The 10,603-nt window shown below is 30.3% G+C and overlaps 1 protein-coding gene and 1 long non-coding RNA gene across 3 annotated transcripts; one reads left to right on the top strand and one right to left on the bottom strand.

The window, feature by feature from the left end:
* Positions 1-2,880: 2,880 nt before the first annotated feature.
* Positions 2,881-6,368, bottom strand: LOC129301210 (NADH dehydrogenase [ubiquinone] 1 alpha subcomplex subunit 8-B-like). The gene is made up of 3 exons (XM_054939784.1): positions 6,219-6,368; positions 5,804-6,012; positions 2,881-3,250 (listed from the first exon to the last, which is right to left on the bottom strand). Exons 2-3 carry the CDS (start codon positions 5,989-5,991, stop codon positions 3,118-3,120), a joined length of 321 nt encoding a protein of 106 aa, XP_054795759.1. The 5' UTR covers positions 5,992-6,012; positions 6,219-6,368; the 3' UTR covers positions 2,881-3,117.
* A 483-nt stretch (positions 6,369-6,851) lies between these two features.
* Positions 6,852-10,516, top strand: LOC129301207 (uncharacterized). 2 transcript variants are annotated; one of them, XR_008590927.1, is made up of 4 exons: positions 6,852-6,961; positions 7,479-7,633; positions 7,757-7,851; positions 10,403-10,516. It is a non-coding gene; the product is annotated as an uncharacterized LOC129301207 (long non-coding RNA). The 2 variants fall into 2 exon arrangements; XR_008590928.1 differs by lacking the exon at positions 7,757-7,851 and having other exon boundaries at positions 10,403-10,515.
* The last annotated feature ends 87 nt before the right edge of the window (positions 10,517-10,603 follow it).

Below are 10,603 nucleotides of genomic sequence, written 5' to 3'. Positions count from 1 at the left end.
AATGATCAAGTAATTTTCTTGATTATTTTTTATCATTTTTTGATCATTGTACGTAATTTTTGAGTTATTTACTGTAATTTTTGGATTTTTTTGTGTTTGATGATCTCTTCTTTTTTGTCATTTTTTATCAATTATTTATCAAAATTAACTTTTGTTAATGACAGAAGTAAGGAGTCAAATTGCACAGTTTTTGTTAAGAAAAATATTATACAAAAAATAAGTTTAGGGTTTTAAACGCTTTTAAACCTATAATTTAAAGGTTTACTCATTTACCCTTATTTTAAACCATATTTAATTTGTTTGATGTTTCCTATTTATTGTTTTTCAAATTCTATTTCATATCAAGTCGGGTTAATCATGCCATTTCTTAACGCAAGTCACTTCCCTTTTTCCCTAAACAATGTATGACCATCTTGGACCACGCCACATGAAGAAATGATTCTTTTTCATGGCCATCATGTGCGTGGTTTTTTTTTTTTGGATAACAAAACAATTTTTTATGATAAAAAAATTTAGATGAGTTGAGTTCAAGAAAATCATCAAAGCAAGACATGCCTCTGAGCTCAATGAATGGCTATAATAATACTTATATATCATCTATCAATAAAATTCTTATATCAACAGTGGAGTTTAAATTCACAATCTTATATGTTATGATCAATTTTTCATTAATTGAACTATTTTTTTTGGGCCAAAAAAAAACTGAAGTAAATTTTATCAGTGAGTGCGAAAATCATTTGCAGTAATTCCATATCATGACCTTTCCTTTTCACTTGAATTTTGAATGCATTTATTCTAGACGTGTTTTTTTAAGATTAAAAAAAAATAAAAGATGATGCCTAGCCCAAAGGGGGAAAAAAGAAGACAATTCACATTTGACATGATCAGCCATGATTTGTTTAGCAATTCTGTTGAGCAAGAATCATATTGTTTCAAACAAAATGTGATTCTTTACATGAAAACTAGATTTTAACCTGTTCCGATCCACGAAAATATTTTTTTTATTTTTTTTAAATATTGTGAAAATTTATTTGAGATATTTTTTGAATATTTGTAAGGATCTTATATCATTTGAAAGGTAAGCATAAATAAAAAAAAAGAAAATTTTAAAATAATTTTTTTTGTGTACTTGTGATATGTTACTTTATATAGATTTAAATTTAAATAAAAATTTATTTTACTATTTATTCAACTATAGATGGAGGGTGACAATTTAAAAGCTAAAAATAAAAATAATTTATTTTTGTGTACTCAAAGTAACATATTTTGTTGATTTACATAAATTAAAATTTAAATAATAATTTATTCTACAATAAAAATCATATTAAAGTTTTGACTATACATGTTAATTATGATATTATTAAAAATAAAATTAAAAAATTATTATGATATTATTAATACATATAAAAAATACAATCTACTCATGATAGATCTTTTACCTATCATTTTTACTATAAGTGGTACATAATCTCTCGGTGTACAATTTGTTTTAGAAAATAAGCTAATATTTATCCCATATAATTTTTTTTTATTTTATGATTTACTATCATGTATATTTTAAAAATAAAAATAAAAATTATTTTTTTTATATAATTTGTTATTTCATGTGAGTTAAGATTTGAAATAATAAAAATTATCCATCAAATACACATAATTTTTTATAATTTATATGAATTAAGTTTTTTATTTCATTGCAATAAGATATTTTATTTTATGATTTATTATTTAAATTTATATTTTATAATATGATTAATTATCTTATCCATACACAAAATACAAGCAACAAATAATAAGTAGAGCTCCTACATTTACTAAAAGTATTATGCCTCATATTATTTTTTTATTATGAATTTGATATTTACAAATATTTTTTAATATGGTTCCCATACTTTTTTTTATGGGTCCCACATGAGTTTTTTTTTTTGGAAACAACCCACATTAGAATTTAGTTTACAAGAATTATTTTTTTAAAAAAATATATAGACACTGTTCTCTTAACTGTAGATGAATACTCTCATAAACACTTTTTCATATACCTAAATATCTGGACCTCTCTAATTTGAAACCAATAATTGATGCTAGCAAAGCTTACTTATTTAGCATGAATAAATATCTAGCGCAGTGAAGGCCCTGATAAATAAAGTTTTAGTTGTTCAGAATTTTCATTGTTTATTTTTTCTTCCCCTCTTGGGACCTTTAGCCCTTCACTACCATTGGATTTTTTTTTTATTGTTAACAGATATAATTCTATTCGTGTTTAAATGTAAGAAAAAAATCAACTCAACAAGTCACAAAGTTTAAAAAAATTAATTAACCATATTAATTATATCTAAAATTAAAAAATAGATTAAATTATTCGTATAATAATTAAACCAAATTTATCTCATGAAAATAAACTTTAATTTTATGTAAAAAAATTTGAAAAATAAAATGTGTAAATATATCTCCAGTTTTATAATTTTACTTATAAAATATAAAAAATGTATATGATAAATTTCTCTTATAATAAAAAAGAAAGGGAGCAAAATACTATTAGATATCAAAATCCAAATCCAAATTCTCTATATGAACAGTTTGTTTTAAAAAATAATTCTTTAAAATTTAATATTCTTAATCATATTCGCCTAATCCAATGAATCATGAAACCAAAATGTAAGTATATACGATGCATGAAATTTAAATAAATTAAACTGCCTTATCCATATGACTTATAGTAAAACGCATCTTCTAAATTTTTTTGTAGTACAACATTCTATAAAGTTTATATTAGATATGAATATTCAGATTGATTTAGAACAGATTCACATTGAGTTTTTTTTTTTCTTAAAAAAAAAAATCTCTTTTGGTGAACTCTCAACCTCCCACTGAAGCTTTTGCATATACCAAATTGATTATTACATTACAAGCAAGACCTAACATCAAAAGTAACCACCAATTCTTCTGTTTGGAAGCATTTCTCATGAAAAATTTAAATGACCAACATAACATAGACATTAAAAAAATTGTAACACAAACTTGGTCATCTGAGTATTTTAAGAAATGGAGAATTGACTCAGTGCAAGTCGCCTGTGTTATTTAAACTTATTATTAATGTGAACAAAGGGAAATTACATGATGTCATTCCAAAGGACATGCTTTCACAAATGCTTCCTGCTCTTTGCGACACATTTCAAATTCATTTGTGTAGTAGTACATGCATCTCACATATTCATCCATCTCCTTTGTGCACTTCTTATGTAGATCCTTGAGCCTGAGGCATCAACACAGAACCATGACCAGTTAGAAATTTAAGCCTAAAACTCTATATTTCTCACTCTACATACACATATGAAGATTTTTAGAAAACATTTGTAATTTGTAACAGAGAATGAGCCTGGGGTGATTTCGAACCACAAATGTGTCCTTTTAACTTAACTCAATGACCAAGGATTCAACTCCACTGAAAATTCCCATTAAGGTTTCTATTAACTTCCAATGCATGATAATAACAATAAAAGGAGGAAAATAATATATATTGTGAAAATCTTGATTATTTGTATCAGTGGAATAGAAGTCAATCAATACAACAGCAATTTCAAGCAATGTTTGTGGAAAGCAGAACAAACTAGCTGATTTGACAGGTGAATTGGCCAATCAAATCTGATCTGGTCCAAGAACTGATAAAACTGATCAACAAGAAATAAAAACTAATCAAGAACTATTAAAAACTAGCCAATAATTGGTGAAACATTTTTCCCCCCAACAAAGAATTAAAATATATTAATTTAATCGTGATGGATTCAACTAAAGTTTGATTACAGGTAGATCAATAAACCTTGAATCAACTCATATACAAATCCGCTGAGTGACCAGTTTCAAGAACATTAAGAAATGATGAACCCTAATGTGTCTCTTTTTCTTTTTCCTCTTTGTTGGGCGTGTGAGAAAAGGGGGCATACAAGTTTAACTCCCCTACCAAGGAGAGCAGAATCTAAACTACCAGGAAAAGCATGAAAGTAATCACTAGAACCAGGCAAGGGAATGAGCCAAAAAAGACTTGTATTAGATATGCAAACAACCACAAAAAAAATTCCAAATGAAAAAAACAATTCCATCTGCAAATGCAAACAATCACAGTTGCTTTCCTTCTTTTCTTTTTTTTAATCATTTTATATCCAGTACTACCGACTATTTAAGATTTGAGCATTGTTAGGACCTAAATTGGGATAGCTTTCATAATATGATTTTTTTCCCCCAGTTCAAACTTGAGATCTTAAGGAATTAAGTTTTTTCTACCTTACATGATTACCATTGATCACAATTGTTTCCTGATTGCAACTAAAGTAGCCCCATTCCATACACACATATATGAATGGTGAAGAAATGAGAGAAAAGAGCATTTGACACACTTTCACATGGCTTGGTAGGAGGAAAAGTATACAGTGGAGTACACAGTCAGTTCTCTGCACTAAGCTACATGTTAATCTTCACAAAGTTTTTTAAACAAATGTAAAGAAGATACATTTCAAAACAACGAGAAGAAAGGCAAGCATTTGTCTTCCACCTATTATTCCCTCGATATTTAGAGGCCCATTTATTCCTCTGTTAGAAAAGTTCAAGTATCAAATATACTTTTTCATCCTAGATTTCAAATCATTATTTATCCGTTATCTCTGCCACGCAGCTATGGATCTTTAAAATAAGGGGAAAAAATTGCACCGAAACATTTAAATATAGGAATGCACCATGCAGCCCTTTGAAGCAGCTCATAGCGCCAGCTAGAATTACAAGCCAAACTTAATTAAGCAGAATGAATCTGCATCAGATGCCTTTGATAAAATTCACTACTCCCAACACGTCAAATCTAAAACTAAATTTCAAATGTCCTAAACTGGCATCATAATGAATTCTTATAAAACTATTCATTTATTCAAATGTTGCTTGAAATGGAAAATTTGGCATGACTATGGTGATCAAAGCATCAGTTACGAGATTCAGCTATCACACTGAAATAATTAAATCCAGGTGCTAAATTATATTTAATTCTCCAATAAAATCTGAAGCCTGTCAAATTTTAACCTTTGTAAGATAGGTCATTAGTCAGACCTGGCTTGGTAGGGAATGAAAGATAATGAAAAGAAACACCACAGATAACAGGAAGAAGACGAACCCACAGCAATTGTATAACGCATATAGGCACTTCAACATCAAAAACCATGCTTTGGAGAATAACATGACATACACATGGTGATGGCGAAGATTTAAGACATGTATACAAAATTGCAAGGGCAATAACATAGCAGATTAGGTTGTAAGCAGTATATGAGTCAAATGCAATAAACTATCCCTACTGAAACTATAGTGAAACAGAAGTTTAGCAGACTCTAACTAAACAATGCAGGTAAATAAAGATGATCTTATCAAATATCACAGTTTGATTCCTACAGCCCAAAGTGAAATTGAATGAGCAATATAAATACAGAATAAAGCAAATATGATTTCAAGATTTACTGTCTATTTCTCACTTTTATGTTATTATTCCTCTGCTTCCAAATATCAAAATGTTCTTGTTGCCAGTCTAACCAGTTCTAACTTATTTAATTTAACCAAAATAAAATCTCCATTTCAACCTCTTTCGAAGTAAGCAATTTTTAGTTTCATTAAGAAAAAGAAGATACCAACAATTCCACTTCAACTTTTCCCGAACATGCTCTCATACACCAAACATAACAATGGGTTCCGGAAAACCCATAAAGATAATATAGTTCAAACGAGAGAGAGAGAGAGAGAGAGAGAGAGAGAGAGAGAGAGAGAAGCCACTCACAGGTGAAGGACACAGCGGGTAACTTCCCGTCCTTTATCGAGACACTTCTCAGGGTTTGGATCATTCTTCTTGCATCTCAGGAAATCCAAATTCTCGGAGTGACATTTTACCCCTATGTGCTTTGATGCCGCCATCAACACAGCCGATGTTGGGACCGGATTCCCCGAAGCATCCACAGTGCTCGCCATTCCCAACACAATTGCTCAGCTCTTTATATTACCCAAATAAGGAAAGAAAAGAAAAACGAACACTACCTTTATCAGTCAAATTGTGCTTGTTTCCCGACAAATTGAAGAAATAAATCGAAAGGAAAAAACTTGAAACTCCAAACATCTCGGACAAATAGACGACAAAACTTAATAACAGCGAAAACAAATGAAATACTAATAATCGAATTGGAAATGCTGAAGCTTACACCAGAATGCTACAATGTTCAGGCCGTCTTGCCGAGGCAGGGAACTATTGACGGACGATTAGGGCAGTGTGCGACGAGGAGTTTAGGAGTACGAGGAACTGCTTAAAACGCACCGGAAAACGGTACTAATAAAACCCATTATAAGGAAAGTACAAAGAATATGTCAATCCTATAAAATTAATTTGCATATGAAATTGTTGGATGTCTGAATCCAATTTATAATGATTAAATCAATTACCGGAAAGAAATTGAGGGATAAAAAATTATATTTTTCTTATAAAATGTAATCATGCTTATTTAATTAATATGGTAATAAAAAGTACCAAGTTTAACTTTCGAGAAATTTTGATATTTTCATATATCAGCTCTATTAAATAAAAACAAAGCATATTAATAGCTATAAAGATAAATTAATTTTGTTATTACTACTAAAAAATAAACTAGATGCTTAACTAAATTTTAATATAAATCAAATTCCATTCTTAATATACAATTAACAAACTGTATAGTTTTAATATAAAAAATATTTAAAAAAATAATAACAATTCCTAATAAACTTGGAGGGGTAGAATTGGCAAATCAATCAATATAAAAAAAAAAGAATTGGCAAATTAATTAAAATGCACAGTTTTGTAGCTTTGTTGCCTCTTGGCGTTTTAACTCCTTGCCAGTTGCCAGTGCTCCATCTCCCCTTCGGCGATGATCGCTTCAACCGTCAACACAGAGCAGTCTCATCAGCACAGGTTGGTTTCATTTTTCCTTTTTGGGTTTGGTTTCTTTCTTTGGTTGGCTTTCGGATCGTCTCTAATTTTTGAAAGCCAAAATGCTGAACGTTCTGATTTGGTAACATGGTCGGAGAGCAAAGCTGATGCATTTTGAAATTCTGTTTTGGCTCTAATTTTCTTTGAATTGGATACTTTTTTATTTGTTTATAAAGGAAATGAAAGGCTAACTGCCTTGCTGGGATAAACTTGAGGTATAGCCGTGATGGCTATAGAATGCCCAATTATAACAAAATATTGTGTTTGTGGAACATGACTTTCTGAGTTTAGGTTAGATGTCCTCTTATAGCTTCTTTATGAGATCAATTGGCAATGGCAACTTGCCTTAATATGCTGATACTATAGTCTGTGTTTGCTTGCAATCTATCATGCCATGGTCTTTGTACTTCAACTTTTGGTATAAGCCATTATTGAAGACTACTGCTTTTTTCTCTGTGTGTGTTTATTTCAAAAATTTTTGTGGAAACCATTGCTGTAGGATTTTGAATGCTTAATACGCACAATTTGCTAAAGAGCAGTGTTGCCCTTGCGAAGTTGAGCACATAACGTAGCTCACAATTTCAAAACATATGGATAATGGTAAGGTGAACTGTTGTCTTAGCGGTGATCACTTGCCCTTTCCACATGAGCCAGGTTGGACTTTTGTCTTCCCAATTTGATGATTGATTTATTTCTTACTCAATTCCACTTTTGATATTCGGTGGGCTCCCATTTTGCTTGCTGATACATGGCCATCATCATTTTCTGAAATTTCAGTTATCTTTCTGTCTTTGGCTTGAACTACAACAAATGTGGGGTGCCTGGGAATTCTTGAGATATGACCTGTTATGTAATGGCTTTTCTTTTATGTGGTATGTTATTGTCAACTTCATTCTTCATTCAAAGGGAAATACCTTGTAGTTTTTGGATGAGTTGTTGCAGTCATTACTTTGTTCGAACCCATGGCATGGCTAGCTCTTACAAGTTGATTTATCTCAGGACTCAGGCATGCCACTTTTTGAATGTGAATATATTTATGATATATTGATAATTCAAATTCAAATTAATGAAATTTCTTACATTTTGCTTTTACAGATTGATTATTATTGCATGTGATTGTTATTGTGCATCAAAATTTACCATATGAAGCTTCACTCCCTTTGGAAATACAAAATTCTTGCTGTTGTCATCCATGGTGTTCACAGTTTGAATTTATTTATGTATTTATTTTTTAAAGTTTACAAAGCCAACTGCATAACCTTAAACTTTACAGTGCTTATTTGTGGTCAGCACGTCCTAGAATTACTTTTTTTTTTTTTAAATGATAACCGTCATTATTTTTAGAGATGACCAATTTCATTTCCTGATATATATCTTGTGCATCAAAAAATTTATGTTGGCCTCGTATGAAATTAGGGTTTTCTCTTTGAAGATCTTCAGATGATATGTAATGGCTTTTTTTTTATGTGGATTACACTTTAGTCTGAAGTAGTTTTGTGATGCACCATGTAATTGAGTCCTTTGTTTTGTAGGTTCCCATAAATTCATTCAATTTTTAGGTCTGGCCTCTAGAGTTAAATGTCTGTAATTGTGCCCTTATAATGATAATAATAAAAAAGAAAACTTCTAATTTTGATTAGATCCTAGCCATTCACATTCATTTGCATGCCATTAAAATTCTAATGATGTGGCCAACAATTTGCTATCCGCATTCTTTTTCACTTTCCCACAAGCATCTCCATTACTTTTTTTTTTAAAAAAAAAAAAAAAAAAGCAAATGGCCTGTTTGAATTTCAATTGGGTTTAATTGATTATAAAAATAATTGATTAATATGATTGATTTTAATTATAATTGATTACTCCTTCCGTTAAAAAATGTAAAGTATTTTTAACCGAATCTCACCCCTTAATAAAATAGTTACTTACTTTCTAACTAACCTTATCTTTTTATATTATTCTTATTAAACATCTTACAATAAATATAAAGTCATTTATTAATAGGGACACTTTTGAAAACAATACAATGATTACACCTTGAAAGACTAAAAATGCCTTACATTTTTTAATATCCAATTCCTTAAAAAATACCTTATATTTTTTAACGGAGAAAGTATGTTATAACGTAATTTGTTTGTATACTAAAATTGATTTTAGCTGTCCAAATTATCATAAAGAACATTAATTTTCAAAATTAAATTATTGATTAAGTTGTATTTAATATTATTAAATTTGTTAAACTTTATTTAAGAAGTAAATATATTATTTAACAGTAAAATCGAATTTATAAGCAACCTTCTAGAGTTTATTTCAAAATGTGATTCTGGCTCAATAATCAGTTATCAACTTTTTTTGCTGTTTGGGTAATCTTTTCAAAAATCAATTATTTGGACCCCAAAATCGATTATAATGTCAATCTAAACAAGCTGAAAGCCTTAATAAAATACAAATATCCAGCTAGCCTGCTCCATATGACCATTAAACAAATCCTGATTCAAGAGACTCCTGCAATCAAGAGGCTGCTCAGCCATAAATGTCATTTCTTCAGTTATAAGCACTGTGTGCGAGCCCATCAGCACAAATATTTTGGGTGTTAGACTAATCTTGCTTAGGATATTGAGGAGATCCACCTTGTAATTGGTTTTTCATGTGTGGGATCTAACTCTTAACATTGTAAAGGCCTCAAAACTATTGAGCTCAAGCTTGCTTACCGTTTGAGCCACACTTCGTGTGACTATCTTGACATTCTAAACATGCGTGATTCATGCTATTGCCAAGTCACTCCCATTCACGGATATAGATTTGGTGATTATACTTAATATGGACATTAAATTTTTAAATCAATGATTTTGAATTCATACCCCAGTTAAGATTAATAAATAAGTGATTTTATCTGAACGGTTGATTTGAATTTCAACGATTAAATGCTTCAGGCATTCAGTGCCTATACTAAGTATAGTTATTAAATCCAAATCCCTCATTCACATGAGTAGATTTCACTTGATTTACCTTTACCCTTATGGTTGACATGAATCATCCATATTCAGAGTCTCAAGAATCAAAATTGTTAGGCATTATATTAAGTCAAGGGTCCAACTCAAGTATACAAGTGTCAGTTGTGCTTGAATTATAGTTGGGAAGAATACATGTCCCAGTCATGTCGTTAAATTACTTTAATCTCTGGATACAGTCAAAGATGGTATAGGGTTGGTTACATCCACAAAATTTAATGGCCCTATAACAAGATTTAATTAAAAAAATTTTGAATCCACAACAAAAAATTCAAGTCGCTAACTTTTAATGGATAAGGATCACATTGAAAAATTGAGTGAAAGTTTATGGACTGAGGAGTTAATTTAAACCCCAAAATTATGAAACCTTGGAGGATCTGAACAAGGGATCGTTTGATTTTGTTTTTTTTGACAGGATAAGCCAATAAGGAATGGGTGATAAGAAAAAAGGCTCAAACGTTTGTTCGGCTTGTCTCGGCTGCTGGGACTGGATTCTTCTATGTCAAGAGGAAGCCTAGGCAGTTTACAGGAAGCTTGAGTTTAGAAGTACATGATCCTAGGGCTAGTCGTCATGTTTTGTTCACAGAAGCAAAATGAAGTGATAAAGGCACTTTTC

The sequence above is a fragment of the Prosopis cineraria genome, unplaced genomic scaffold (assembly GCF_029017545.1).
Source record: "Prosopis cineraria cultivar Desert tree isolate PC_DT_omini unplaced genomic scaffold, ASM2901754v1 PC1960, whole genome shotgun sequence".
Taxonomy (NCBI): domain Eukaryota; kingdom Viridiplantae; phylum Streptophyta; class Magnoliopsida; order Fabales; family Fabaceae; genus Prosopis; species Prosopis cineraria.
The sequence above is the reverse complement of the archived record's forward strand: the minus strand, read 5'-3'. Positions and strand labels throughout refer to the sequence as shown.